Source organism: Guillardia theta (genome assembly GCF_000315625.1).
Source record: "Guillardia theta CCMP2712 unplaced genomic scaffold GUITHscaffold_71, whole genome shotgun sequence".
Classification (NCBI taxonomy): domain Eukaryota; class Cryptophyceae; order Pyrenomonadales; family Geminigeraceae; genus Guillardia; species Guillardia theta.
In genome coordinates this window covers 274,296-301,903 of record NW_005434603.1, presented here as the reverse complement: position 1 = coordinate 301,903, position 27,608 = coordinate 274,296, and the positions used below count along the sequence as shown (strand labels likewise).

The 27,608-nt window shown below is 53.6% G+C and overlaps 10 protein-coding genes across 10 annotated transcripts in view; 5 read left to right on the top strand and 5 right to left on the bottom strand.

The window, feature by feature from the left end:
* Positions 1 to 1,437: 1,437 nt before the first annotated feature.
* Positions 1,438 to 2,866, top strand: GUITHDRAFT_75968 (hypothetical protein; the record flags this gene model as incomplete). The annotated part of the gene is made up of 12 exons (XM_005826910.1): positions 1,438 to 1,533; positions 1,587 to 1,637; positions 1,681 to 1,710; positions 1,760 to 1,810; positions 1,859 to 1,923; positions 1,984 to 2,022; positions 2,070 to 2,172; positions 2,219 to 2,278; positions 2,340 to 2,394; positions 2,444 to 2,514; positions 2,565 to 2,675; positions 2,729 to 2,866. Coding segments are annotated over 12 exons (870 nt in total), but the record flags the coding sequence as incomplete, so codon positions are not given.
* A 1,355-nt stretch (positions 2,867 to 4,221) lies between these two features.
* GUITHDRAFT_143140 (hypothetical protein) lies at positions 4,222 to 6,737 on the bottom strand (the record flags this gene model as incomplete). The annotated part of the gene is made up of 14 exons (XM_005826909.1): positions 4,222 to 4,291; positions 4,370 to 4,452; positions 4,625 to 4,753; positions 4,977 to 5,014; positions 5,170 to 5,311; positions 5,361 to 5,437; positions 5,495 to 5,552; positions 5,601 to 5,646; positions 5,695 to 5,738; positions 5,926 to 5,988; positions 6,042 to 6,149; positions 6,205 to 6,413; positions 6,463 to 6,568; positions 6,621 to 6,737. The coding sequence occupies 14 exons, from the start codon at positions 6,735 to 6,737 to the stop codon at positions 4,222 to 4,224; spliced, it is 1,290 nt and encodes a 429-aa protein (XP_005826966.1).
* Positions 6,738 to 7,977: 1,240 nt separating this feature from the next.
* On the bottom strand, positions 7,978 to 8,952 carry GUITHDRAFT_113980 (hypothetical protein; the record flags this gene model as incomplete). The annotated part of the gene is made up of 2 exons (XM_005826908.1): positions 7,978 to 8,817; positions 8,893 to 8,952. The coding sequence occupies 2 exons, from the start codon at positions 8,950 to 8,952 to the stop codon at positions 7,978 to 7,980; spliced, it is 900 nt and encodes a 299-aa protein (XP_005826965.1).
* A 3,033-nt stretch (positions 8,953 to 11,985) lies between these two features.
* GUITHDRAFT_75963 (hypothetical protein) lies at positions 11,986 to 12,603 on the top strand (the record flags this gene model as incomplete). The annotated part of the gene is made up of 1 exon (XM_005826907.1): positions 11,986 to 12,603. A coding segment is annotated over one exon (618 nt), but the record flags the coding sequence as incomplete, so codon positions are not given.
* An 850-nt stretch (positions 12,604 to 13,453) lies between these two features.
* Positions 13,454 to 14,891, bottom strand: GUITHDRAFT_154277 (hypothetical protein). Its single transcript, XM_005826906.1, has 6 exons — positions 14,825 to 14,891; positions 14,044 to 14,153; positions 13,950 to 13,995; positions 13,815 to 13,895; positions 13,619 to 13,756; positions 13,454 to 13,573 (listed from the first exon to the last, which is right to left on the bottom strand). Exons 1-6 carry the CDS (start codon positions 14,876 to 14,878, stop codon positions 13,526 to 13,528), a joined length of 477 nt encoding a protein of 158 aa, XP_005826963.1. The 5' UTR covers positions 14,879 to 14,891; the 3' UTR covers positions 13,454 to 13,525.
* Positions 14,892 to 15,990: 1,099 nt separating this feature from the next.
* Positions 15,991 to 18,400, top strand: GUITHDRAFT_113977 (hypothetical protein; the record flags this gene model as incomplete). The annotated part of the gene is made up of 13 exons (XM_005826905.1): positions 15,991 to 16,043; positions 16,207 to 16,325; positions 16,523 to 16,616; positions 16,671 to 16,698; positions 16,785 to 16,825; positions 16,873 to 16,963; positions 17,224 to 17,323; positions 17,438 to 17,524; positions 17,583 to 17,681; positions 17,897 to 17,967; positions 18,015 to 18,080; positions 18,253 to 18,321; positions 18,371 to 18,400. The coding sequence occupies 13 exons, from the start codon at positions 15,991 to 15,993 to the stop codon at positions 18,398 to 18,400; spliced, it is 948 nt and encodes a 315-aa protein (XP_005826962.1).
* Positions 18,401 to 18,883: 483 nt separating this feature from the next.
* On the bottom strand, positions 18,884 to 21,304 carry GUITHDRAFT_75934 (hypothetical protein; the record flags this gene model as incomplete). Its single annotated transcript, XM_005826904.1, is given in 9 exon segments — positions 18,884 to 19,157; positions 19,176 to 19,287; positions 19,508 to 19,556; positions 19,655 to 19,695; positions 19,815 to 19,905; positions 20,010 to 20,158; positions 20,340 to 20,451; positions 20,532 to 20,900; positions 20,963 to 21,304. The coding sequence occupies 9 exon segments, from the start codon at positions 21,302 to 21,304 to the stop codon at positions 18,884 to 18,886; spliced, it is 1,539 nt and encodes a 512-aa protein (XP_005826961.1).
* A 621-nt stretch (positions 21,305 to 21,925) lies between these two features.
* On the top strand, positions 21,926 to 23,535 carry GUITHDRAFT_159984 (hypothetical protein; the record flags this gene model as incomplete). The annotated part of the gene is made up of 7 exons (XM_005826903.1): positions 21,926 to 22,765; positions 22,822 to 22,914; positions 22,977 to 23,034; positions 23,160 to 23,204; positions 23,252 to 23,301; positions 23,348 to 23,431; positions 23,479 to 23,535. The coding sequence occupies exons 1-7, from the start codon at positions 21,944 to 21,946 to the stop codon at positions 23,533 to 23,535; spliced, it is 1,209 nt and encodes a 402-aa protein (XP_005826960.1). The 5' UTR covers positions 21,926 to 21,943.
* Positions 23,536 to 23,647: 112 nt separating this feature from the next.
* On the bottom strand, positions 23,648 to 25,469 carry GUITHDRAFT_180784 (ribosomal protein S1, chloroplastic). The gene is made up of 9 exons (XM_005826947.1): positions 25,235 to 25,469; positions 24,980 to 25,091; positions 24,765 to 24,929; positions 24,618 to 24,710; positions 24,435 to 24,543; positions 24,205 to 24,375; positions 23,947 to 24,137; positions 23,804 to 23,896; positions 23,648 to 23,754 (listed from the first exon to the last, which is right to left on the bottom strand). Exons 1-9 carry the CDS (start codon positions 25,447 to 25,449, stop codon positions 23,689 to 23,691), a joined length of 1,215 nt encoding a protein of 404 aa, XP_005827004.1. The 5' UTR covers positions 25,450 to 25,469; the 3' UTR covers positions 23,648 to 23,688.
* Positions 25,470 to 26,746: 1,277 nt separating this feature from the next.
* The window catches only part of GUITHDRAFT_154274 (hypothetical protein), a 2,310-nt gene continuing 1,448 nt past the window's right edge, over positions 26,747 to 27,608 (top strand). Inside the window, exon 1 of the mRNA XM_005826902.1 lies at positions 26,747 to 26,773. Within this exon, the coding sequence (XP_005826959.1) occupies positions 26,765 to 26,773 (9 nt within the window). The 5' untranslated portion in view covers positions 26,747 to 26,764. The remainder of the gene's footprint in view (positions 26,774 to 27,608) is intronic.

Below are 27,608 nucleotides of genomic sequence, written 5' to 3'. Positions count from 1 at the left end.
CCACCCTGTCGAGATCCCCATTCAATGAATGAGGTACCCCTCCCAATATACGTATCAGTACCCCACATTTAACTAATTGAAGGAGATATTGTAAGTACCCCACCCCCTATTCCACCTTAACTCCCATCAACTACCCCTATCGAGTACATCGGAACTGTTCCCCCCCTGATCGTAGGCTGCATGGGCTCTGGGCGCCATGCGGCTCCTCTGAAGCGCACAAATTCCCCCGACGTCAGCGTCGTGCCGAGCTTCCTCCCTCCCTCCTGCCCCGTCATCATCTTCATCCCCTCCCACTTCTCTTCCTCTGGCTTCTCCCTGGCTCTCCTTCTCTTCTCCCCTTCTCTTTCCATACGCCCTCTGCCTTTAGGCTGACTGGTCAGTCTAATCCATGCTGCCCTAGACTCGATCCTCACTTCTCGCAGCGTTTTCTTTACAAGTCTTCAAACAACACACAATATCGTGAGGCGAGGCGTCAAGCAAGCTCGCCATGCGCATCATGCCCCTCGCCAGGGAGATCGGGAGGAGAATTCCCTGTCTGCCCGTTGTGCGTTCGGACATACTTAAATCGAGCAGATCAAACATCATCCTCTCACATCGCTGGTCTGGCTATGCACAACATCGTCTGTGGGATCATATCCATCCCGCAAGCTTACAATCGCGTCTGCCATCCTGCAATCTCAACAGTTCTAGACGGGCTGAGGTGAAGAAATCCGCATCCCCTGCTTGCACCTCACTCTAAGTTTGTGTCTGACGTGGAACGTGATTGTAGGATCAAGAACATGAATGGTGGAGGAAAATATCCTTCTCATCCATGCACTGGCCTTCGAAAATGACCTGGGTTGGAATAGCAGCTGGTGGAGGGGCGATCTTCACCTTCACGTAATGTGTTCTGCATGTTGATGTGTCAGTGTACGTTGTCACAGTGGGATGGAGTTTCCTTGGACTATTTGAATGCTTGCTGAATACGATAGATGGAAAGTTGACCTCTATCTGATTGAAACAAGTGATTTTACTTGTGAGTGTGTATCAAGTACCGATATTGCTAGCTGTTGTTGTTGGAATGCGTGTTTGTGTTGAGTTGCCTTTTTCCATCATTGTTTTTCAAATGCTGAATTGATTTCTATCAGTTGGAATAATTTGAGTGATCCTCAAACACGCTTGGCATACTGTGAAAGCTGGAATCTTGGTGGGAAGCTAAAGAAGAATGGTTGGATTTTGTCGCTGGTTGTTCCCTATTTCTAACGATTCTGTTTCCCCAGGCACGTACGACAAGAAAGATGTAATGTTCTTTAATGCTGCTACTCAAGCTGTTGGCATTGAACGTTGATGGGGCAGGAAGGACCATTGGCGGAGGATCACAGGAATATTAACGATTACTATGAAGTTTTAGAGGTATATCAAAATGTTCATGTATCATAGTACAACGTGACACTTCTTATCAAACAGGTGTTAGGAAGTGGTGTTCATGCTGTTGTTAAGAAGGCAAGGAACAAGCAAACCAAGGAGCTCGTGGCTGTGAAGTGTGTAGATAAGGTTGGAGCATCTGAAGGCTGAAGAGGGAGAGAAGTAAATTTTGATTGCCGCAGGCAAACATGCGACGTCGTCAATTGGCTAGAGAGATTGAGATCCTGACCACGGTCATTGCCTTGCTGTTTGGTCCATCACTCACCTATCCTTCAGGTTTCTCACCCGAACGTCATCTCATTGAAGGTACGCAACGTGCAGGGCTGCTGCATGAAAGATGATTCCTCCTGCGCAGGATGTCTTTGAAGACGAGAAGTCTGTGTATTTAGTACTCGAGTTGGTGCAGGTATGCCGATGTGAATCCTGCTGAATTGCAGTTGTGACTCCTTGCAAGGGTGGAGAATTGTTTGATAGAATTGTAAATGACGGGGCTTTTAGTGAGAAGGACGCTGCTAAGATGTAAGTGGTTTCAACAGGGAATTTGATTCGAATTTGGTCTCATGTGTATCATTTCGGCAGGATAAGAAAGATTACGGATGCTTTGATGCATTTACACGAGTGATACTTGTCTTCGAGCCATCTCCGTGTTGTTGATGGTCATGCAGACGCAAAATTTGCCATCGAGATCTGAAACCAGAAAATCTCCTTCTTACCTCCAAAGGATCAGAAGCAGACATTAAGATTGCTGATTTTGGCTTGTCTAAGGTAGTGCAAGAGCAGTGGTTCGGATCTCCTTGTGAATGGTGTCTGACAGATTCTGGGCGAGAAGACGATGATGAAGAGATCTTGTGGTACATGGGCATACTGGGCACCTGTAATATTACTTGCTTTATCTCCTCCGCGCATGCACCTGTAATCTTGGTTTCCCGACACAGGAAATATTACGAAGGCAGCCCTACGACTACTCGGTCGACCTCTGGTCGATGGGAGGTAGAAGATGGGATTGTTTGTCGTCGACGTGCTCACCGTGGCCTCTCAGTCATCCTCTACATCATGCTCTCTGGAGTTCATCCCTTCGACCCAGATGGAAGATCGACGGACGCCCAGATCGTGAGCTCACTGCGAGCAGGCCCCGGTCCTCGTGATTGAAAGTGGTGAAGGTGGAGAGGATTCTACGGGCCGACTACAAGTTCGATCCTGAGTACTGGGCGCACGTATCGCCGCAAGCCAAGGATGTTATTCGCCATTTGATCCACATGGACCCGATGCAGGTGCGTCGTTCGATGCTTGCCCTGACGACAGAAGAGTTTGACATGTTCATCAGCGATACACTTGCGAGCAGCTCTTACAGCATCCTTGGGTAGCTGGTATTCTATCGAACGCCCTGAAGCTCTATGTCAATTCTTTTGTTGTCGAACAGGCAACGGGGTGTCCGACAGCCCGATGCCCAGTCAGTCACTAGATGCGCTGCGAGGTTTCAATCGCCAGGCAAGACTTTTCTGCGCATCACCAAATTTCTTCTCTAAATTTCGAAATTACAGAGAAAACAATTCGGTCAGGGTCTTGTGGGGATCGTGGCCAGCCAGCATTACCTGCGGAAAGTGAATCGGGTCTTGTCCTATTGTTTACGAGAGAACGATAGCTGACGGTTCTTTGGGAATGAAGACACAACTGCTGGAGAGTGAAATTCAGGTATTCGATTTCCACATGTTCTCGATCGAGGATTGAAGGGTCTTCTCACTTTCATCTACGAACAGGACATGCGGGCAGTCTTCACGCAATTTTCAGCAGACTCGAAGGAGGAGGTGAAAGGTTTCTGTCGAGCTAGCTGGATCTCTGACTTGGTCGAAGCTGGAAGAGTGTGAGAGGGAGACCGAAGGACACTGTTCCTTGCCCGTGATGAAGCTGGGAGAGACAATGAGAGCGCTGGTTTCCCTTGGCTTCTACTGCACGCTGCTGTCTTGATTGACTGGTCCTTGTGAAGGGTGAGAATGTCAGCGACAGAGAAGCGATGAGAATGGCCTTGAGCTCAAACTGCATAGACAATCATGTATGATCTTTGAACCCTTATATTTCCTCCCTCACCCTCTTTACCCTCTTCCCCCCCTTCACCCTTCTTTCTGCTTTTCTTCCTCTTCCTCCTCACCGTCTCCATGCCTCCTCCTCCTCACGCCTTGTCACAGGGGAGAGTTCCTTTCAGCTCCTTCGTGGCGCTCATGGCACATTACGTGGAGGGGAGGTGAGGCGCTGGGAGGATCTCCCGTCCGATGGCTGATGCCTCCTCCAGAGAGACGGAAGAAGATCTTCGAGCAGCGTTTGCCTACCTCGACACCGGCAAGAAGGGAGCCGTCTCGGTACGTGGCTGTGAGGAGGACGAGGACGAGGAGAAGTGGCTGGGGTGTAAGGCGAGGAAGAGATAGGAAGGCAAGGGTAGTCGCGGCATTTGTGTTGGGAGACGAGGAGGAGACTGAGGATGCGAGCAGGTTCTGGACATTCAACGAGCTCTTGCGCTGGTGGGAGTGCGGATGACCGAGGGTCAAGTGCTAGAGCTGGTGACTGGAAGTGACCCGCCCGTTCCTGTCTCATGGCCGGTGCAGGTGCGGGAGGTGGACACGAACAACTCAGGGAAGATCTCGTTCGAGCAGTTCCAGCAGCTGTTCCGAAGCGTCGGAGGGTCATCTGTGAGGACGGAATAGCAGACGCTGCTTGTCTCTTATTGTTTGCTTCGTTAATATAAAATCGCGTCCTTGTCAACAGGGATGTGGAGGCTCTGGTGTATGTACAGACGTTGGCAAGGGCACGGCAATGGACGCGAAATCATCCGATCCTGCTCGTGTAGGTATCGAAGAGGTAGCCGCTCTCCGTGGTGGCGGACGGGACGAACTTCCTGCGTTGGGCGAGGGTGAGAACGAGGAAGAGGAGGGGAGAGGAAGAGGAAGGTGCGATGCGAGGAATAGCGATGTACCTTGGCAGGCCCTCGAGGGGACGAGATATCCTGTAGAATCCTTCAGCGTTGGTCTTGCCGTTGGCGCTTTCGACTTCTGCTCCCTGGAATTGATGTCAGAGCGAGGGCAGATGGAGGAGAAAACGATCAGTGGGAGACGGGAGGGGAGGGGATCTTGGAGGAAGAGGACAGGCGGGTAGGGGAAAGGAGAGGTTGGGGAGCAGGAGCAAGGACTCAGAGAGGAGCAGGGAGGGGGAAGGAGGAAGTAGAAGTTACAGGCGTGAAGAAGGTGAGCATCTCGGAAGAGACAGAGAAGTCCTTCTGGTATCTCCCGCGTGTGGGGTGGAACATCTTCATGTTCGATCGCCGTTCCTTCGTCTTCTCCAGCGTCTCAGGGGCTGCGACCTGAAGTACTTGCGAGTGAGGCGATGGGATGCGAGCGGGGGGGGGGGAGGGAGAGATCAGGGCGCTGGAAGCTCAAAGGATACTGTCGAGAAGAATATGTGGATCAAAGCAGGAATCTTGGAGAAAGGAAGAAGAAACAAGGGAAGGGAGGAGAGAAATGATGCGGAGGAGACTGGAGGAAGAGGGAAGGAGAAACAAGGAGGAGGCTGTCATCGCTGTAGACCTGATAATTGAAGTCCTCTGTTGTCGTCCCTAGCCGTCCTGTGGGGATCTTTTCGTCAGAAAAGCTGCGACGTCACAAGAGCCTCTCTCAGAGAGAGCCAAGGGGAAGGGAGAGAGGGGAACGAGGAGGCAAGGAAGAGAGGGAGGAAAGGAGAGACGATTGTAGGCAGAGGGATGGACGCGGAGGGCAGGACCTTCAAGGGCGAACTTGGGGGCTGACTTGGCGTTGTTGGGGTTCTGCGCCTGGAAGCCGAGGTATCCAGGTATGTGATGGGAGAAGTTGTGGAGGACAAAGAGCCCGAACTTCTTCGACTGGGTTTGAAGGTGGTCCTTAGACTGCAAGCAAGTTGAGGAGGAACCCAGCGTGCTCAAGAGGAGAGCCTACATGCTCTAGAGCTCGCTCGGTCCTGCTTGACCCGTGCACGTTCTCCGGCAGGAATCCTTGATAGCCTGGAGTTCTTCCTGGTAATTGGCACAGCTGCGGTCAGCTGAGAGGGAGGTGGAAAAGCTGGCAAGCACCATGGAAGTACTTGGAGCTGGTGGCAAAGAGCTCTTTGGTGTCGGCGTTCTCGGTGATCTGCCAGGCATGTGAGGGGCCGCACGAACTCCATCTGCCTCTGATCACCTGGACGGGATCACGCAGAGCTCGCATGTCTCTCAGCTTCCCGGGTCTGCGGGCTGTGTGAGGAGGGAGGAGAAGTTGGTCGTAACGCCGTTACCTGTTCGCCAGGTTGTACATGGTGTTGTACATGCTGCTGCCCGTCTGCCAACATGGCGACATGAGGCAGCGCGGGAAGAGGAGAAAGAGCAGTGGAAGAAACCTGCGTGAAGGAGATTTGAGGGGCATTGGCGAAATCCGGAGCTCCGCGTCTCTCCGGGTAAACTTTCAACAATCGCTATCAAGGATCGCCCACCGTCAGTTTCGCTCATGGCGTACGCAGGGCGCTCACCTGGCTATACTGGCTGGAAGGCGAGGCAACTGAGCTGTGATCGCCCTGCTTTGCGTTCAAGAGCTGACATGAAAATCTCATCAAGAGTAGTCGCTCAAGCTTCCCTGGCCCATCACCTCATACGCAGCTCCATATGTCGTCACTGCTGCCCTTGACTTGGACTTCCTGTCGCCCAGCATGATCCTCCTCTTAGTCTCTGTAGCGTTCATAGCTGATATCCTCCCCTATCGAACATCATCAGTTGCCATCGCTGTTCCCCTTCCCACCTCCTGCTCTCACCTCCACCACACTGTACCGCATCCTCGCAGCCGGGTCGACGTAGCCTGTCGCATAGCTCGAAGACCCGACGAACTTCTTCGAGGGGATCCGATCTTGAGACGTCTCCTCCTCATTCAGCATCCGCACCCCTCCGTCTTCGTAGAAACTTTCCGACGGCTCCAGACCCCCACGGCGGTGCGTTCGGATCATGTCCTCCTCCCTGAACTTCTCTGCAGCAGCTCGTCAACCGGACACCCCAACCCGTAGGGAGCTCAGCACCTCCATACTCGGTATCTGCTGGAGGCTTGAGAGGCATGCCCTCCGGATACCCCCTAGCAGGGCTCCTGTCTCTCAGTGCCTCTGGAGGCTCTTCGTTGGGTCCGCCCTGAGCTGAGATGTCAAGTGGAGAGGAGCAGAGAGCTGGGGGATGAAACGACCTTGGTAGGGATGGGAACTGCTTCGTTGCTGGGAATGTAGCCAGAGTATCCTGAGACAGCGAAGCCTGTCCTGAAAGAAAGCAGAGATTGGTTCCCTGCGCTTCGATAGCCCGTCATCTGTAAGGAGACGTGAGTAGGGATCAGGAGAGCAGCTTGCAGAGAGGCGTTCTGATCGTCAGATTGTTCTCGAAAGCTCAATTCACGTTGAAATCATGTTGCAAATGCATTCTTTCACTGATGAGAGGCTCCAGCCCAACTCATGTCATCTCACTTCGTGCTCCTCCACCCTCAACTAGGCACTCAAACCATCCTCCAAGCTTGTCTCTCAAGCCTCTCTAACGGCCCATCCTCTTCTCGCTCGTCGTCAACGTCATCCTTTTCCTTGTCTTCGTCCTCGTCCCCTCCCTCATCTTCATTCTCCTCCCTTGAGAGTCTCCTCCCTCTCTCCCTCTATCGGCTGACTCATGAACGATGATCGGGCGGCTGCCATGACAGGCCAGCCAACGGTCGTCTGACCGTTACACTTGACTCAACGCCTCAGGTCAACGCTGATCATATCGGACCGTGCTCTGGCAGTGAAGACTCTGATGTGTGAAACCGGGCGGCCGTTGAACCGGGTCAGTGATCGGACTGCCCGGGGCCGGGGAGGGCCGGCCCTGAGTCGGAGTTCGGCAGTGTCACTGAGCGGCGGCTGCCAGGACGCTACCGCCACGTCGCGGCACGGTGCGCCGCGCCGCACTGGGTCTGGCCCGGCCCGGCGGGGGCGGCGGCCGGGTGACCGTGCCACGCCGGGCCGGTCAAGGTGGCAGGCTCCGCGGGTCCCAGCGGCACTGCCCCGCACCGTGACTGGCGAATTGAAATTTGCCATTTGCTTGCCTGACCCTGCGTAGAGGAGAGGCTTGACCCAGCCCTGAGCCTGGCAGTGGGGCCATTCCGGCGAGCCCTGAAGAGAAAAGACTGAGCCCGGCTGTCCTGAGTCCGATCCCTAAGGACTTGTGACTCTTTTACTTGGCAAGTTTGCCAGAGTTTGAGACTCATCACAGCCTGTGCAGCCTGTACTGAGCGTCCGACTCAGAAGGCTGGGGCTACAGTTGAGCCAAGTCAGTGAGTCGAAGTTGGGCCCCTTGGCCTTCCAGAATACTCATGAAACCTTTTATTGATACTATGATAGAGTATACTCCAAGTTCAACAAAGACTCGGACGGAGGATGCTCGATCATAAGGGCCAGCCCGACAATGATTACACAGTGTTGCTTCCAAATGTTGTTTCCAACAAATCGGCACTGACAGTGTTGTTCCTTAAAATCGATGTGAGGCTCTCAGCGCCGCACATTGGTTGCACGGGTTCTGAACTGACTTCAGTACCGAGTCATCAAGTTGTTGAGAGTTTGTCGGGTCAAGTCTTCGTCGCTCTGCAGACTTTGACTTTCGATCTCCTCAGTGATGGTCTCCCACATCGCGTGCGAAGCTTCGGAGAATTGTTGTAAGTAGAGCTCCTCGTCTTTCTTCCCGCCTCCCTGCAAGCGCTCGAGCTTCCTGATCCATTCGGCAGTCTCGTCCTCGCTCAAGGAGTTGAGCCGCATGATGTCAAGCTCGTCTTCACAAGAATCTTGCGTTGGAGCAGGTGAGAATGTCGACGATGGTGCTGAGTCATGCGATATTGAGATCAGCTCTGAGCTGGAGGGGTCAGTAGTCGTTTGCTGCCGTTGCTTCGTTGACGCGGCTATCGTCTTCTTGCGGCAGACCCGGCGGGGAGTCTTTCTCCAATTGGACGTCAACCTAGCCCACAGCGCATGCCTTGCCCTGCAGCACTGCACGAGAGTCTCGAAGCTGACATCTACTCCCAACTTCAAAGCGCACTGGCGGAGCCTCAGCCAACCTTGACGGAGCTCCTCGAGCTCGTGTGGGTCGTCGGGATTCCTCCAACGCCGGTTGCTGAAGAGATACCGCGCGCTGCAGCTCTTGGCGAAGTCCGTCTGCTTGAGGTCCATGGGGAGCGTGCAGCGGTCCCGGATCTTGTTGAAGCCGTTTCTTTCTAGGATTTTGTTGAACTCTATCTCACTCAGGCCGAAACTCCCCGAGGACTGCAGATCACTCCGAACAGCAGGGGGGATGCATTCCTTGAGCCCCTCGTACATGGAGAGCCGACCCTTGCGAGGGATGAAGAGGTGGTGGAAAGGAGGCACTACTCGGGAGACCTGGAGCAGAGTGCGTCAAGGAGGAGAGAGGAACATGAAGCAGATATGAGGAGGCCTTGGGCCTGCCTGACTTACAGCTTGTGCGAAGCAGACGCCAACGGACTTAGAGTCGTCAGAAGCCGAGGGCCGAACCATCCTGTCAAGAGCTTCAAGATCTCAGAAGCTGGGCTAGGATGCCGCTCGCTCGTTGGTTTCCTTGCCAATGACGGAGGAGATTCTGGGGGGTGGGCCGGGGAAGGAGGAAGGAAGAAGGAGGGAGGTGGGAGGAGGGAGGAGGGAGGTGGGAGGAGGGAGGAGGGAGGAGGGAGGAGGGAGGAGGGAGGGAGTGAGGACGCAGGCTGATGAGGACCAATAGGGCCCGAACTCGAAAACGATATCAACAAGATATCAGCCATCCGAAAAAAAACTTGAGAAGTTTACAAATACTACCGTCGGTTATATTTAAGTAAAGTTTAGTACCTGTGATCGACTACTACTGGTACTGTACTTTTACTTTCGAGGGGTCGCCATACGTCACGCCTTCGTACCCGAAAAAAGAATTTTCCGGCGAAAACTCAGTCAAGACTTCGAGCCCGCTCACGGCCGCTGCCGCACAGGGGCCTGATCGTCGGATTGTCCTCGTACTGATTTTTAACTTAACTTTGAGTAAACTTCTGGTAGACTAGGGGCCCGGAGCCTCCCGGGGGAGTCCGACGTCCGAGCTGAGCCGTCCGACTCTAATCGGAAGTTAGAGTTAAGTTCCGTCACTGTGAACGCCGCCGGTGCGGCGCCCGCGATGATGGGGCGGCGGGGGTTCCTCCCGGCGGGTCCGAGTGGGATCCAATCAGGCTCAGTTTTGTCTTGTCACCGTGCCAGAGTCCAGGCGCCCGGGCCTGCTTCCGAAGTTCCGAGTTCCGAGTTCCGAAGTTCTCCGGCGCCGGGACCTCCGCCGGCGGCGGCGGCGCGGGGCTCTCAGTAAACTCCGACCTCCTCTTACTACCGTCACTGAGTACTTGAATTTTTCGTCACTGAGGCAGATTTGCCACGGTAGGTATCCACTTCGGAAACTCAGTAGTATTGAGTATATTCATAGGAGGGCCGCGCAGCCCGGCCTGTGATTTCCCGACTCCGGCGAGCCGGGGGCCAAATTCCTCTTCAACCTCCCAAGCTGTAGAGACGCGGGGTTCAGCGGCCCTGCCCTTGAATGCCAGATTCCTAAGTTCCGCGGCCCGGCCGGGCGGCCGGTTATACCGTATACTACTGGCGGCCGCCACCGGCGGCCGCCACCGTACCGTAGTACCGGGTGGCGGCCGCCCTCGGCGGCGCGGCCCGCCGCCCCCCGCCGCCGCCCCCCGGCCCCGGTACGGTACCGGGCGGCCCCCGGCGGCCCGCGGCCTTCCCGGAGTCCGAGTCACTGCTCCAGTAGTCACTGAGTACAGCGATCGGACCGTGACCGTACGCCGGGTGCCTCCTCGTCTTTCCGATTCTTTACTCGGCAAAGAAAGACCCTCGTCTCTTCCTGATTGTCCTCGTACTGATCTTTAACTCAACTTTGAGTAAACGGAACAGTACGGTAGAAGTGAGCTAGGAAAATATTCAGTCCGACGGTCATTATGACCGAGGAGAGTGGGGTGGGGTGGGGTGCTCCATGATAACGTCAAAGGGGTGGGTAGACTCTTGCACAACAACAATAAAACCGTCGTTGCAGTAGGTAGGGTAGGTCATCATACGTGGAGGAGGGGGGTAGTGGGGGTAGTGAAAGCGCTTCCCACCAACTTTTGGTTCGAGCGATCATGTCGGAGTGGGAGGGAGGCAGGGGAAGGAAGGGAGGAAGTGAGAAGGAGAAGCGAATGATAAAACAAGGGAGGAGTAAGTAGAAAGGGAGAGGAAAAGTAGGAGATTCATTAGAAAGGGGGAGGAAAAGTAGGAGACTCATTAGAAAGGGGGAGGAAAAGTAGGAGACTCATGGTGTATTCCGAGCCTCTGATTGCTTGAAGTGCAGACCAAATGCCTAGGAAGAATGACAGGTGCGTGGTTGCGCTCTGTGGCCTCGACGTCGATACAGACTCCGATAAAGTCAAAGGTTTTCTTGACTCAAAGTTTTCTGACTTGTACGAATCCTTCGATTCTCCAAAGTTCGACCAAAATGATATTCTGAGACAAAGGAAGCTAGTCTTCATCAATTGCCGCTCCGCTGACGACGCTTCAAAGTTGTGCTTAAAGCTGCATGGCTACCAGTCAAAGGATCTTGGTATCAAGTGTTTCGAGTACAAACTCCAGGCCGTCTCAAAGCGAGAGATCAAGAACCTCGAATGGAAGGAGCAAGAACATAGGGTCTTTGAGGGTACAGTTGCGAGCAAGCTCAAGGGAGAATCATGTACCGTCAAATGCGGAGATGTAGAAGTTGTGGTTCTCAAGGAGACATACTCTGGGAACTGGAACGAGTTAGCCAAGGGATACCTGCTCCGTGTGGAGGCAGTGAAGCAGCCCGACGGAAGCTGGAAAGCACTTGAGACTCAGCTCTTGAAGGTGGTGGCAACAGCGCCTAAGCTGGCAGACGGGAATGACGCAGAAGGACGGTTGCGGATGTTCAGACTGCAGAAGCTACTTCTCTCCACGGCTCCGACGGTCTTGAAGACCTTGTTCAAGCACGTGTGGCAGTCGAAGAATTCGAGGCAATGGTCGGAGCAAGAAGCGAAATCAATGGTGTCCAGACTCCGAAAGAACAAGGAGCTGTACGGTATGTTGAGACCAGATCAAGCTAGAATGATCGAGACTGTCCCTTGGGACGAGTGGAGTTTTGACATCCTGTGCTTTCTCCTGCTTGAGAATGCATTGCTGAGCACCAAGAACCAGGCATACCGGACTCTCTTGGACATCAAGCACGTTCGAGACTCCAACATCTCCTCGGACACGTTGAGCCAGCCCATGACTCGTGAATATTACTCAAACCTGAGACGTCAGATGGCTGACGAGCTCAGCTCGCTCTGCAACAGCATGGTTCAGGTCGACAAAGACACATGTAACGCGATGATTAGAAGCGTAGCGAACTGCAAGTACGACGAGAGGGAAGCCAAGGAGTACATGATTGAGCTTCAACACATCCGATCCCTTAGGGATGGAGAGGAAACGGGGAGCAAGCCAGTAGACAAGGCGGAGGAGATTGCGGAGCCCCAGGTTGAGATCTTGATGAACAACAACAAGAAGTTCGTCCTGCTTGCAAGATCCGTAGGGAAAGGAGCCATGGGGAGCGTCTTCGAGGGAAGAGACCCCAAGAACGGGAACATCGTAGCTCTCAAGAGATGCGACGGCCAAGAAGACAAGCGGGGGAAGGTCGAAGCACAGAACCTCGAGAAGATCAGGAGCAAGAATATCGTTCGCTTCCTCGGGTACGGATATCACGAGTCCCACTTGTACATCGCCATGGATCTGGTAGTAGGCGAGGATTACGAGAGCTTCCTGAACAAGCTGAAAAGCCCTCTCACGTGGATGGAAGCGTCAAAGGACATGAGGCAGGTCATGCAAGGCATGAAAGCGGTCCATAGCCTCGGCATCATTCACCGAGACCTCAAGCCTGCCAACCTCATGCGCAAACAGAACGGCGACATGGTGGTGGTTGACTTCGGCACTTCCAAGCAGGTGAATGCCGTGTCAGCTGCCTGTGCGACCATGGTCGGCGAATTTGTCGGAACTCCGGTCTACGCGAGCCCTGAGCAGCACAAGAGAGCGGCTCTTACAGCAGCCTGCGACGTCTTTTCCATCGGCGTCATCTTCGTTGAGGCTCTCACCAAGAAGCTTCCCTTCCTCGTCAACGGCAACTCTGTCTCTGTGCAAGACTTGTCCGATCCTGTCCTCGTCAGCCGCTATCTATTGGCCTTGTATGATGAACCTCCGGCTCCTCTCAACGACATCCCGGTTTCAATCTCCGACTTCATCACCGCTGGCTGCCTCGAGAAGTCAGCTGAGAAGCGGATAGCCGATGCCGGCGCCATGCTCGAGCGATGGGATGAGGTCTACTCGCAAGCGCTCAACGAGTCGGAGAAGGCGGTGAAGCCAGGGAGCGCGCAGGAACTCTGGATGAAGTGCAAGTTCGAGCAGACGGCCAGCAACGAAACCATGAAGCAAGTCCTCAAAGACAAGTTCCCTTTCCTCAGCCCTGCCGCCCTCGAAGCACTTGAGCAGAAGCTCGACCGGGACGGGAACGGCTGCGTCGACTACGAGGAGTTCCTCTCCTTCTTCAAGGAGGAGCCGGTGGAGGATGCCCTGAAAAAGTTCACCGCGCAGGAGGTGAAGATCCAAGACCCCGAGAGTGTCTTCTACAACAGCAAATTGCTCATGACGGTGAGGTACAAGTCGGACTCCGTCTTCGGGGGACAGAAGGCAGGAACCCTGGTACTTCACAAGGGCAGGTTGACCATCAAGAAGATCGAGGGGTCGAGCAAGGCTGAGTTCACCGTCTCTGAGGTACAGGCGAGGAAATCATCGAGTACTTCAGTGCAGTTTTCAAACGATTGGAAAAGCACTGTCTGCTACTTCCTGACCGAGGCCGACTGCAAACAGTTTCTCACGGCTCTGCAGAAAACAAAGATTGGGAGAAGAGTGAGGAGTGAGGTAGAGCAACAAGTGGCCAAGGGGGAGCTGACGAGTGATATGATATGTGGTAAGTATCTTCAAACATTCGTCTCGGTGATCACTTGATGAATAAACCCTAAAGTAGTCAATGAACCCTCTAAGCAGCTACTGCTTGCTTCGCTTCCACTCCACCAGTCTTCTCAGCCTGCCAGCATGTGAGAAACCCTTCACCACTTCCTCAGCAACTCACAGGAGAGGAAACAGCCTTCTCGTCACGGCGATAGATGGTATGTTGTCCGTAGATCTGAGACAGCCACTCGCTATCAGCATCCTCTTCCATGGCACGCGCGTTGCGTCCTGGGCGGCTCCCCCTGAACTTGGACTTGGGCTGTCGGGAACGAATCAGCCTCTTCCATATCCTCTTCTGGCTCTTGCTCCTCTGTCACCTTGCGGTACTGACGAGCGCAGATCTCGTTACGAAGCCTCTTCTCCTTCTTCAAATTGCGACGGCAGCTCATGTACAAGCTCTGACCAGCAACATATCAGCAACCCCCTCTTGCTCAGGTTCGGCTCATCCTCACCGTTGCGCTATCCCCCTTTGCTTCCTCGACAGCAACAATTGATTGCCTGCACCGCATCGTGACTCTTCAACCAGCAACAAGTGACCGCCCTCACCCCAGCGAACCCACGAAGGACGACTGGATGGAGGAGATAGCAGTGGTACGTGGGATAGATGGGAGAACAGATCCAGCGAACGCGAGAGAAGGAGACTTGGAGTTACAGGGCTGCGAGAAGCGTCAGCGCACCGCCCAGCATTGCGAGGCGAGGTAAGGTTGTGCACGTGCCGAATTGATGACTTTGCCCAGACCTCCGCTACAACACAAGACAACAGCAATACAACTTGCATCACAGATATTCAAATAGACGAGAAATGTGTCTGAAAAACCTTCTCCATTCCTCTTTCCCTCCGAAAACCTATGGAACAACACAACATTCCTACCCATTGCTGTAGCCACATTGCAACGACATGGAGGTCAAAATCGCACAGCGACTACAGAGCATGAAAGGAAGGAGGGGCATGCCAGATGGAAGAAACGATGCAACAGCTATTCGTCCTTTTTCCTACAAGCCAAGACAAAGATACGGTATAAAGACAAAGGGAGGAAGAGTCCGTTGAAAAAACTCAAAATGTGATTCATCCCAACAGCTTCTCTAAGCAGCAGCTCACACATACAACACTTATAGTCATGCCATTCAATGTCGTCCGTAAAGAGCACTTCATGCTACTATCCCTTCCCTCCCACCTTTCACTTTGTTGTATGCACCATTAGCGCCTTTTGGTCCTGGCACAAGGCACAACCTAGCATCGGAAGGCTCAAGAGGCTATTTGACGTATCTCTCAGCTCTTTCAATCTTCACGCTATCTCTACTCCTCCATATCTCCTGTCTTCCTTACCGAGACGGCGGCGGCGGCGGCGGCGGCCGACAGGAGGAGGAATCGCTTCAGCATCGCGGCGGCCTCTGCTCGCGTGCCGGTGGCCTGAAATGAAACAAAAAGAAAGGACCTCCACCCCTATATTTTATTGCAATTTACATGACAGATAGGGGGTAGGGTGTTGAAAAGAGAGTCCAATCTCTCCTCTCTTCTTTTTAAATGCTGTGGCCTCCTCCCCTTCCCGGCCCCCCCACTCCCACACTCCAGGCTTTATGAGGAACTTTTAAATTTAAAACTTGGATCAATCTGTATTTTAAAAAGATCGATGATTTCGTCTTTTAGATGAAATTAACTGTATGAAACATATCGCAATTTTGTTCCTATATAGTTTTATGTTTTAACGGTATAAAGAACTTTGTACCTCTTATTTTACAAGTAGTTTTGAAAATCAGAACTGGTATCAGAGTCAAATTATAAAATATTTTGACTACGAGAAACATGATTTCTAAATGTTTTTATTTTTGTAAGCTATTCAGGGCAGTCGTAACTTATCGTTGTAAATATAAATTCATTTTAAACATTGTTGCCCCCTGGCCGGGAAACCCAACAAAGTCTGATCCTCATCCCCGCTCATCCTGTTTTGCCTGCATCCCCCAGTGCATCCCCACCTTGCTGCCCACCTTGTCCCGCCCTGCTCGATGCAGATTGTGGTGCTCGCTGCTGTGCTCGATGCCGAAAGATGCGAGACCGGATGCCAGGCTCGATTCTCCTAAGCAAGCTCCTATGCTGCCTCCTAAGCAAGCTCCCATGCTGCCTCCTAAGCAAGCTCCCATGCTGCCTCCTAAGCAAGCTCCTAAGCAAGCTCCCATGCTGCCTCCACCCTCTGCTACTGCATCCCAGTCCAGATCCACCCCAGCCTACCCCCAACCTTGTTCCTTTCCATTCCTCCTTCCTCAACCCTTGCTCGGGTTATGCCTCGTATTCTCGTATATCAGGCCTGATGCCAGTTTAAGGCATTCTTGTTCCTGTCTCTGTCCCCTCAACCCCCCTTGCTGTTCGCAACACAGCATGCAGCCTTCAGATGGAGTACAGGAAGCAGAGGGAGAGAAGAGAGAGAGAGAGATTGCTGATTCTGAGACTTCAAGTGAGACCGAAAGCTCTTATGATGACTTGAGTTCCTTAGGGATATGAGGCCTTTGCAGTCTGCTTGTGCCCTTACCATATTCTCATCCCTTATCGTGTGAGCCGTCCATTGCCGACCATGCCCCCCACGCCTCCCCACCACCGCCTCTCCCCCTTCCGCTTCTCTCACCACTCTCCTCTCCTCTTCTCTCTCCCCCCCGCCCCCCCTTTGCCCCCCCCGCTGCGTTTGCCTTTCCCCTGCATGACTTCAATGCCCTCAGAAACTTGTTGGCCATGTCTCAAGGTGCGGGTCAAGCAGCGACCGTGTCGCTCAGAAACTCTGTTGGCTCCAAGTTGGAAGTTGCGAAGCACGGGGCACACGTACTCACATGGTCCCCTGGTAGGAACTTTCCCAAGTGTGGCCTGATATGCATCCCGCCTCAAAATTTATGCCTTGTCTTGCTATCTTTTGGACGTCTCGATATTGTTTGCCTTGTCTTAATATCTTCTTCCTGTGCATGAATATCTGCCCTTGATGTTGTTTTGACTTGGGCGCCTTTTGTCCTCCGTGCGAGCTTGCCTGAGCTCCTGTCGCAGGTGTCAACGAAGAGTCTGTGCTATTTGTCAGCCCTGCAGCAAAGTTCGGCCCGCAGGATGCGATCCGTGGAGGGATTCCCATCTGCTTCCCTCAGTGCGACATTGTGATGTTCCTGTGACTGGAAGTCTTGACGTTTTCGTCCTCCAGGTTTGGTCCGAGAGGAGCCCTCGAGCAGGTAACTTGAGTCCCATCTGCGTGCTCTCCTACCGGTCGGCTTCTACTTGCCGTGTCTTCTGACTTAGTCTTGTTTGCGTGCGGTAGCACGGGTTTTGCCGCAAGAACAACGACTGGGCGATCGCCAAGTGCGATGTCGGTTGATGGGGGGAGAAGGATTGACGGCATCTGACAGGCAAGACGAGAAATCCGTTGAGTTTGAACTCAAGGACTCGGAAAGCACTCGGGCTTCTGCCTGGCCTCACACGTTCCAAGTCAACTATCTGGTATGACCGTGATGGAGATGCGTAAGAGTCGTAAGCAGGACGAGGAAGAAGAGATGGTAGAGGAGAGGAGGAGGAGCTAGCGGTGGTAGCAATAGGGAAGGAGGAGGAGCAGGAGCAGGAGTAGGAGCAGGAGCAGGAGCGGGAGCGGGAGCAGGAGCAGGAGGAGCAGGAGCAGGAGTAGGAGCAGGAGCAGGCTGTGGTTGCGATGTAATCTGTAGAGAAAGATGGTGGATTCTGGCAAACAAATGACATCTTTGTAGGTCGAGTTGACAGACGAAGGAAATCTTGCAACGAAGATGAAAGTGAAGAACACTGGCAGTGAACAATTCACCTTTACCTGTGCTCTTCACACTTATTTTGGTAAGGGGAGGGAGAGGGGGAGGAGGGAGAGGGGGAGGAGGGAGAGGGGAGCGGGAGGCGGAGGGGAGGGGAGGAAAGAGTTCGGGGCCTGTCTGAATGCTTTCTCGCTGACAGGTGTGGGCGACATTTCAAGCACGAGCGTTGAGGGCCTAAGAGGATGCGAGTACGAGGATAGCCTGCAGGGAGGGAAAGTGTTACAAGGTAACGATGCTGCTGCGACTGGCCGATGGTGACTGAGATTTGTCGATGGACGCAACAGAACAAGAGGACGCCATCCGGTTCGAAGGGGAGGTCGACCGCGTGTACGGGCCAACCCCTCAAGGTGACGAGAGTGGAGAGGACGGCGAGGGGACAGCGGGTGGGATTATGCGACAGTCTTGAAGACTCCACCGCCATGGCGGGCGTGATACACGGGCCGGGCCATGACAGGATAAGGAGGAGGAGGAGGAAGTTGGGGGGGTGGAGGTTAGTAGGGGAGAGGAGGGAAGCGAGGAAAAGAGGAGAGGAGAACACAAGGAGGGAAGACGTAGTCAGAGTGTGGAGAGAAAGCAGCGACGCTGATGTTGGCGGCAGAGATCGAGATCAAGGATCAGTCGCACAAGAGGAGGATCTGCATCTTCAAGTCCTCCAGTTTCCCCGATGCTGTGAGCGAGGACCTGCCATGAGGTCCCTGCCTGACCTCTGGGTGAAGGTGGTGTGGAATCCCTGGATCGAGAAGTCGCAGAAGATGGCCGATCTACCTGACGACGCTTACAAGGTAAGATAAGGGCGAAGGTGGGAGGGAGGGAGGGAGGGAGGGAGGGAGGGAGGGAGAAGGGGAGGGAGGGAGGGAGAATGAGGGAGAATAGGATTCTGTTCAGGGAGCTTGACAGGAGAGAACGATCGCGTTCTGATGTGTTCTCAACCTGACCTGTTTTGCACTTCGAAAGAGGTTTGTCTGTGTTGAAGTCGGAGCCATCCGTCAGCCTGTTAGCCTGCAACCGCAACAAGAGTGGGAGGTAGGCGAAGATTGCGAGGACGACGATGAGAGCTGATGGGTTGAATCAGGCATCCCAGGCCATCAGCGTCAAGTCATGAGACGGTCGACTGGAGGCTGAAGGAGTCGACCATGGCACCATCGATTCCTCGATTCCCTTGATAGCATTCTATTCGCAACCTCAATATTCTTTCTTGTATCTTCTCGATTTTCATCGTCGTCTCATGGAATTCCGAGATGAGCGTTACAATTGACAACTGAAGTTGTCCTCCCTCCCTCCCTCCCTCCCTCCCTCCCTCCCTCCCTCCCTCCCTCCTCCTCCTCCCGCTTGTCTTTCTCTTCCTACTCTTACGCCAAACAGTCCCAGTCCCCTTGGTCGAACATCCTGCAGCCGCATTCTCAGGTCCTCCTCCTCCTCCTCCTCATGACTCACCTCCTCAGCTGTGAAGTCCAGTCCTCTCCCTCCCTGAAGGTTCCCCGCCTGCACAAGCTCAGCATGGGAGTGCGGCGAGAGCGTGGGGGAGCAGAGGGCAGGCAAGCAGAGCAGCTGCGAGAGAGCGAATTTCACCTCCTCTCCTTCTTGTTCATGAGCTTCTTGACGCTCTCCGGTCGCACTCTCTCTTCGTTCTCCTCCACCCATTTCTTTCCCAACGCCTGCACAAATCCCCCTCAGAGCCTCTTCCTCCTCCCTGGGCTACCGCTTCTCTTCCTCCCCGCCTCCTCCCTCTCACCCACATCAAGTCCGACCGTCTCCATCCCCCTCTCTCCCTTCCTCCTCGTCCTACCTCAGTGATAGCGTCTTCGAACTTGCAAGGGTGAGCAGTTGCCAGCAGCACAACATTTCCGTCCTTACAGGCCCTGAAATGGCAGAGTCACCCTCCTGGCGCTCTCCACAACAGGACGCTCCTCCTGATTGCTGCGTAGCCCACGGCTGTGTGCGGGTCCATCAAGTAGTCTTCCTCGAGCATGCAGCTCCGCTGCGCCTGTGCTATGGTCTCAGGTACTCCATAGACGAGGAGGGGGAGACAGGGCGGGAGGAAGGAAAGGAAAGGAAAGGAAAGGAAACGGAGGGGTTTGGCGAGGAGAGGGAGGCGGAGGGTGAGAGGGCAAGAGAAGAGCGAAGAGAGGGGAGAGGGGAGAGATTTGCTGGTCTTGAAGAAGAATAACAGACGAGGAGGAAGGAGGAGGAAAGAAAGGACAGAGGCTACATGCCTCGAGCATCTCCTCGTCGGTGACTCGTTGAGAAGCAAAATTTTCCTGAACGACAACTCTCAGAGCAAGGGAGAGGAGATCTCTCAGAGAACTCTCAGAGGAGGACGAGGACGAGGACGAGGACGAGGACGAGAAGGGTTGACCTGTAGAGATTGCAGAAGCTCACCCTCGACCTGAATTCTTCCTACAAACATCAACTTGGTCAACACTGGTGGCCGCCCACCTCAACACAAACAACACGCGCGAGAAAGAAGGACGCATATGAACGAGGCCATATTGTCACATCACGTCATGTCGTCAGACCTGTTTCCGACATTCGACCCATCAGATCCTTGACCAGCTTGTGATCGCCGCCGCTGAGGAAGTATATGATCCTCTCGAAGTTGTAAGGGACCTGCGTCCCTCAGTCAGAATGCAGAACAAGCAAACAAGCGATTGAACGACAGAGGAGGAGCAGACAGACCATGCAGTACAAAACAAGTTCGCCGTCATTCCGACCTGTATGTTGATTGCTTCCGACAGAGTCCGTATCATCTTGTCGTGCCTCGAAAAGTCGCCGCTGCTGATGGCGCGGTGGAAGATATCGTTCATGTTGGTCCCGCACACGATCCTCCTGATCGGCAGGCCCATCTTCTTGGCAAGCAAGCCTGAGAGGAGACTCATGGAGGCCAACACGTCCGAGCGGTCAGAGCACATTCGGAAGAGGCGGAGAGTGAGGGTGGAAAGGAGAGGAGAAGGCGGAGAGTGAGGATGCGAGAAGAGGAGGAGGCGGAGGCAAGCAAGCAGACGTCTTTTGAAGGGAACGAGTCAAATCAACTGTTCGCTGACCTGCTGCAGCATTTCCCAGAGCCCCGCACGGCAGCGCAAAGTCCACAGAGCTGCCAACGGGCAACTTCAACTTCTCAACAGCGCGGAAATAGCTCCAGAAATAGTGCACACTCTGAACAAAGGATGTGAGAAGGAAGTGAAGGCGCGCAGAGACGTTGGAGGCGTTCAAGGAAGCAGGAGAAAGTCCATTACCTGCATGATCACTCGTCCTATGTTGATCGAGTTCACAGCCGCCAGGCCATGGCGCTCCTGGAACGACACGTCGGTGGAAAGAGTTTTAATGGGTGCGTCCATATCATCCCCGCCTCCTTGAAAGCTGTACACAAACACGTTGTTTGCGTCCTCTGTTGTCATCTGAAGCTCCTGGAACTTGGAGATCTGTCCGTGCGGGTATGTTACCACCACTTTCAGCGCCTCCAGTCCCCTTGCTGCCATGATCGCTGCAGGCCCTGTATCTCCGGTGGTTGAGACCAAAATGGAGATCTTGTTCTTCTTCTTCTGAGCGAACATGTTCAACAGCTTGCATAGAACTTGCTGCCCAAAGTCCTTGAAGGACATTGACTGCAAACAAAAGCCTTCCAATCAACAAACAGCGCATGAAAGCAGTGCACGGTGCATAGTACCGGTCCATGGAACAGCTCTGCGACCAGGACACTTCCATCTTCCGGCGCCCCTCTCCCACTCAGCATGGTCAGAGGAATGATCTCTTCGCTGGAGAACCCCTCAAAGCAGGATTGTACGACCCCCCTCACCTCCTCCTCCGAAAGCTCCTCGCTTGCGAACCAGAGTAGGATCTCAGTGCAGAGCTCTCTGAACTGGAGCCTGGAGAGCCTCTCCAGCTCTCCCTCCTCGAGCTCCCTGATGGTCTTGGGCACGTACAGGCCTCCATCGCGAGCATAGCCTCTCCTCAGCGCCTCCTCGATCCCTTCCTCCTCCCCGCCCCCTCTAGTGCTCACATACCTCATTGCCAAGACAAACAATTCTCATCCCCCTCATTCTCGCCGGGCGGCCCGGGCCGCCCCTGGGGCCGGGCCGCCGCGCGCCCGGCGCGTGCGGCTGGCCGCCGGGCAGGGGAGGCCCGGCGCCACTGAGCCGCCGGGGAGGCGGCGCCACTGGGGGAGGCCCGCCGTCGGACGGACAGACCGGGCAACTTCTTTACTCAAAGTTAAGTTAAAAATCAGTACGAGGACAATAATTAGAACCAAACCCAATCCTGCCGACAGCTGTCCCCCAAACTTAACTGATACCTTCACTTAACGGCGCGCGCAGGACAAGTTCCCCGCGCGGCCATGCCAGCGATGTCGCGGTGGCCGCCGCCGAAGGAATGAGACGCATACCGGGATGCACCCGCGATGATGGCAGCGCTGAGGACAGGGAGGCCTTGAGCTGACGAAAGATCCTGGACCGGATGCGTTGGGGATTCGGCCGAGAGTCCGGCCGGCGGCCCGCCGGCCGGGCTGCGGCGGTTGCCGGCCGGGTGCCATCGCCACGGTGGCCGTGTGACAGAACTTGGAATGATGATTCCGGGAGCTGAGAGTCAAAGGTTGGCCCGTATTCACTCAGGGACTCATCCCCCTCATTTCTTTGCGACCCACCTTGCGGCCATGCGACGCGCTGCGATCCTTTGCGTGGAGGATGCGAAGCAGATGGCGCGGCGGAGAGTGCCGAAGGCGTTCTACGACTACGTGGACACGGGGTCATGGACAGAATCCACGTACAGGTCCAACGAGGAAGAGTTCAACAAGATTAAGTTCCGACAGAGAGTGCTGATAGACGTGTCCACAAGGTCGACCAAGGCAAGGGTGCTCGGAGAGGAGTGTGCCATGCCTGTGGCTCTTTCGCCCTGTGGTTTTGGTGGAATGATGTGGCCCAACGGTGAGACGCATGCGGCCCGAGCTTGCGAGAAGTTCGGCATCCCTTTCGCTTTATCCACCATGTCGATCAACTCAATTGAAGATGTGGCGGCAGGAACTACCAAACCTTTCTGGTTCCAGCTCTACGTGATGCGAGACAAAGGATTCGTGAAGAATCTGATAAGCAGAGCAAAGGCAGCTAAGTGCTCTGCCCTCATCCTCACCGCTGATCTTCAAGTGCTGGGACAGCGGCACAAGGACATCAGGAATGGCTTGACCTTGCCGCTAAGGTTGGAGCTACAATCTGTGCTCGACGTCGTCAGCAAACCTGCATGGTGTATCCGGCAGCTCTCTTCCAAGCGATGGAACTTCGGGAACATCGTCGGTCATTATCCCGGAGCTGATTCCGTGCTCTCACTCTCGCATTTCACCTCCAGTCAGTTTGACACGGCGCTGTCATGGAAGGACGTGGAATGGATCAAGTCTCACTGGGGAGGAAAGCTCATCATTAAAGGCATCATGGACCCGCAGGACGCCAAGTTAGCCTACCTTCATGGAGCAGATGCTATCGTGGTGAGCTTGAATCCAGTGATCTCATGTGCGATCACTTTCTTTTGACTGTCCACAAGGTTTCAAACCATGGTGGAAGGCAGTTGGATGGTGCCCCGCCGTCCCTAGCTGCCCTCACAAAATGCGTAGAGGAAGTGGGAGGGAAGATGGAGGTCAGGAACAAGAGTCGTTGTCCCAGGGTCCATCCTCTCTGAGATAGCCATCGCTGCTTCAGGTGTATCTTGATGGTGGGGTTCGATCTGGACAAGATGTGCTCAAGGCGAAGGCTCTAGGCATGTTTCTCACTCTCAACCTCGCTTTTCTCTTCTCTTTCCTTGTCGCTCTTCCCGTCCCCACGTTCTCCCACCTACCTGAGAGTGGGATGAAGCCCCCTATGCTGTCTTATCACATACCTCAGGAGCGAATTGCGCTATGATTGGACGCCCATGGTTGTATGGATTGGGTACTTTGCCTTTCGTCTTAGTGCCTTCCTTCACTGACGTCGCACAGCCTGTGGCGGCGAAGAGGGCGTCACTAACATCCTTGAGATCGTCCGAAAGGTTGGTTCAAGTGTACATGTACGTATTCTTGCAAACTTTCTGGCAGGAATTGGACATCACGTTGGGCTTCTGTGGCATTACTGATATCAATGATGTGAAAGGCCGAGGGATTCTGTTATCGAGCGAAGAAGTGAGTGCAAGATTATTTCTCTTCGATGGTCCTCACGAAACGAGCAGAGTTGTGTCCTTAAGCAAGAGGCTTGTGACCATAGACATGGAATCTCAAAGGGATAGTTGACCAGGTTCAGAAAAACACCTGACCGTTCCAATGCATGGCATTCCCTCCAATCTTGTTTTGTACGATCAATAGAAAAGTCAAGTCGAGAATCAACAAACTCTAATGTCGTGCCGTGTTGATTACTTTACTAAAGAAGTCCTTCACATCGTTTATGCAACAAGCTCCTCAGAAGAAAGGGCGTTGAGATCTAATCCAGCAACAAGCTCTGACGCAGCCTGTGCATATCAAGTTAGGGCACACCTACAACGTTCAAATCGTGTCAACCTGGTCGCGGGCCTGCTGCTCGGCCTGGAGACGTTCGTGGTATCTCTTAGCAGTCTCCTCAGCATTCTCTTTCACCATCTCAGGGTTCCTGATCTGTTAACGGGTCAACAAAGGACTTCTCCCACTTCGAGCGATTCGCGCACCATGTCCCCTGGTTCAGCCTCCAGCGTCTTGGTGGACAAGGAGAAGCGACCCTTGTCCTTGTCTTGGGTGAGGATCATGGCCTTGATCTCCTGGCCTTCCTGGAGAACCTTGCTAACATCGGAAATGTGATCGTGAGAGATTTGGGAGATGTGAAGCAATCCAGAGATGCCTCCGATGTCAACAAAGGCACCTGTAAGAACAAGATGTTAGTGAATTCATCTTTGACCATCCATTCACATTGCAGCAATAAAGTCTACCATATGGCTTGATGGAACGAACAATTCCAGTAACGAGCTGACCAGGCTCCAAGTTGACAAGCTTGGTCTCGACAACAGCCCGGCGATTGGAAACAACCAGCCTGTTCTTGGCCTGGTCGACCTCGAGGAACTTCAAGGGGATCATGGTTCCAACAGTATCCTCAGTCATGCCTGTGCAAACAAAGCAAGCATCAGCAACATTCTGCCTTCTGAAGCTCGAGCACTCCTACCTTGGGGAGCGTGGGAGCCTGGGAGGAATCCACGGAGGCCTTCGAAGTTGATCAAGGCTCCTCCACGGTTGATGGAGAGGATCTCAGCCATGATAGTGCAATCCTCGGCCTGTGAATTTGCAGAAAGTCAATATATGTCAAGAGCAAAGTCTGCTTGATCCAAGAAGCCGGAATGAGTTCTACCTGGATCTGACGAACACGCTCCCAGGCACGAGCAAACTCAAGCTTCCTGATGGAGAGACGGACCTGACCATTCTCGTCCTCACCAGAAATGATCTGCGAGGCAGGGGTCAGTCCTGAGGGTCCGAATGTCGGCATGCGATGAGGTACCTGGAACTCACGGTTGTCGGCGATGGAGAGGAACATCTCGATGTCGTCAACACGCTGCATGGAGGCCTCCGCAGCGCCGAGGTAGGCGCTGGACTTGCCTCCGATGTCAACAAGAGCACCTCCTTGCTCGAACTGCACAACTTGGCCAACAACCACATCGCCAACCTGTCGGCACCTCCATCAAACACCTGAGTTGCGATTTCCTAACCGAGTACCTGGAAGGTGTTGTCGAACTTAGCGATGGCGGATTCAAAGTCACTGTAGTCAAATCCAGCGATCTTCTGAGCATCCTTCATCTCCTGGCTGATGCCCCTCTCCAAGGATGGCCTAGCAAAGAAACCGAATGGTCAGCAGGGGACACTGTAGGACAAACTGCGGCAGAGGCAAGTGGAGTCTCGAGCAAAGAGATCTCTGCGTGCGCGAGCAAACAATTCTAGCACCGGAAACATCGGAGAGAGAGTTAGACTTACTTGCCGTACTTGAACCTCATCTTCTCAAACTTGGAGGTCGGGGCGGTGGCCACCATTTTCACACCTCTGCTACCAGCACGGGCAACTCCAGCACGGGAGAGGGAGGGAGAGGAGGAGAGGACTGGGGGACGCAGTCCGAAGGCCTCGGCAGCCTCAGGAGAAGCTGTCAGAGCGAACGCGAGGGCGAGGGCGGACGAGGAGCGCATCGTGAGCATGCAGGAGAGGCCGCACCACGAGAGGAGGGAGGGGAGGGAAAGGAGATGCAGCGGGGGGTGGAGGGTACACCATCTGGGGTGGGGGTATAGTTTCATGGGGTAATCATTTTTAGAAGTCAATTGGGGGTGATACAAAGGGTATTTATTATATGTCTTATCATAAGAAAATATGGATATGTAGTTCTCATGAAGTTCCAATACAAAACAAATTAGGTTTAGTGGGGTGGGGTGATGTAGACGAGGGGTAGATGAACAAACAGTTTCTGGTGGTTAAGTTGGGAATTGTAGGGGGTGGTTTCAGAATACTTGGGAAAATAAGGGGTACCTCTCTGGATTATGAAGAAATCCATGGGGTGGTCACAAAATGGTTGTGGATAACCGGTAATTAAACAGATCAAACATAGGGTAGGGGTCTGAGTAGTACCCCACCGGATGAGGATCACTGGGTCGAAGAGGGGTGGATTTGCAGACTATCTGCAAAGAGGGGTGGAAGTCATTTGCAAGGACCGGTATTTCACAAGACGATCATATGGGTAGGGGTGGTCCACAGCAGCGTTATGAGTCCGCTAAAGACATATGGTCATCCGAGGGTGGGGGGTAAGTAGAAGGGGGGTGGAGATTTGGGGTGGGAAATCTTGGGGTATTATCATGGAAAAAGGAGGGGTGAAAATAAGCTTTTGGGGGGTGGTGATGGAGAAGGGGTCATCAATTCGAGGAAAAAAGGAGGTTGGGGTAGGGTGTGAAGTTTGAGGATGGATGGGTGATCACAGGGATTGAGAGGGGTAGGGGTAGTAGAAACGGGGCCGCTTACAAGCTAGCTTCACTACTATGGGCCTCGTGACCCTGGAACCCCTACCCACCTTCTCCTGGATTTCCGACCCCACACCCTACCCACCAAATGTCTCTGCTTGTACCCCTTACTATTGCTCAGAACCCTTGGAAAAAAGGGGTTCAGGGCTGATTACCAGGGGGTTGTTACTACCCCACCCGCACCAACGTGAGGTGAGATAAGGGTAAGAGGGGGATGAAAAGAGAATGAGGGAGATGATGAGAGAAACAGGCTGAGCGGGGATGAGGGCAAATGATAGGGAGATTTGGGGATGAGGGTCCAAATGTAGGTCCTAGTGACAGTCTGTAGGACGGTAAGAAATTTGGGTCTAGGAAAGGGCTTTGGAGGTCCTATCTTCATACAAGCTTGTAAATGGAAATTGTAAACACTCTGGGTCATAGGATGTTGCTAGGATGTCTGCCATTTAGGTCATAAGAAATGACATAGGAAGGTCCTAGGAAAGATTATAGCAGTAGCTGTTCGACGATGGCGCAGGTACGCGTCGCAGAGGATGGGAAGAACGGACAGAGCGAGGAGGAGGAAGGCATTGACATGGGGGTGATTGAGAGAGTGGAGGAGGCGTTCTTGAGATCGTTCCACCCCGTAAGGAGAACAGCAACATCATAGTAGGTGCTCCTGGATGTCTGCAACAGAAGGGAGAAGAGGAGTGAACACTCAAGACTTGGGAGTGACGCAAAAACAGCTTAGAGTTGTGAACTGCAAGCATTGAGAGCTCGGTTAGGATAATTGTTTGTTGGTAGAAGTCTTCTCTCCCCCCCCCCCCCCCCCCCCCAAACTTTCATTCCGTCATTGAAACCAATCTGGGAACGGAGTGGATTGGGAGTTTTTTGGGAATAATTTTGAAATGTCTTTTTGGAAATTGGGAAGATCTACCGAAAGAAACAACGGTTGGAATGTAGTTTTTCAACCAAAAACTGCGATCTCCACTCTTCGAACCGGATGATCCGGGTGAAGGGCGGAGGCGACCCAACTCCCTGGAAACGGAGCAGGGCTTCCGCGGATTGTCAAGGCTTGGGGTGAGGAGGTCCTCCCCTGGGCTTTGGGGGGTTTTTTTTCTTCCCCCATGAAAGCCATGACGGGGCTTGCTGAAATTCCGTTCAACTACTCCAAATTTCCAAAACTGGCTTTTCCCAACTGCAACCCAGGCTGGATGCCTCCCCCCTCCTCGGTTTGGGCCAAGGACCATTTTTGAAGCTCCCCCAACGTTTCCTCGGGGGACCTCTTTCATACACCTTTTGGAAAGGGCTCTATCCCCCTGTCGACAATGGGAACGTATCTGAATTTTTTCTGTCTCTAGGAACATGTGGTT

Excerpts from the sequence above, each read along its gene's own strand:
- GUITHDRAFT_154277 (XM_005826906.1), bottom strand. The coding sequence starts at position 14,878 with ATGCTGAAGCGATTCCTCCTCCTGTCGGCCGCCGCCGCCGCCGCCGCC. Across the intron at positions 13,896-13,949 it reads CAAAGGGGGATAGCGCAACG|AGCTTGTACATGAGCTGCCG; the intron begins GTGAGGATGAGC and ends GTTGCTGGTCAG. Across the intron at positions 13,757-13,814 it reads GCGCTCGTCAGTACCGCAAG|CCCAAGTCCAAGTTCAGGGG; the intron begins GTGACAGAGGAG and ends CGTTCCCGACAG.
- GUITHDRAFT_180784 (XM_005826947.1), bottom strand. The coding sequence starts at position 25,449 with ATGCTCACGATGCGCTCCTCGTCCGCCCTCGCCCTCGCGTTCGCTCTG. Across the intron at positions 24,930-24,979 it reads AGTTCGACAACACCTTCCAG|GTTGGCGATGTGGTTGTTGG; the intron begins GTACTCGGTTAG and ends AGGTGCCGACAG. Across the intron at positions 24,711-24,764 it reads CCGACAACCGTGAGTTCCAG|ATCATTTCTGGTGAGGACGA; the intron begins GTACCTCATCGC and ends CCTGCCTCGCAG.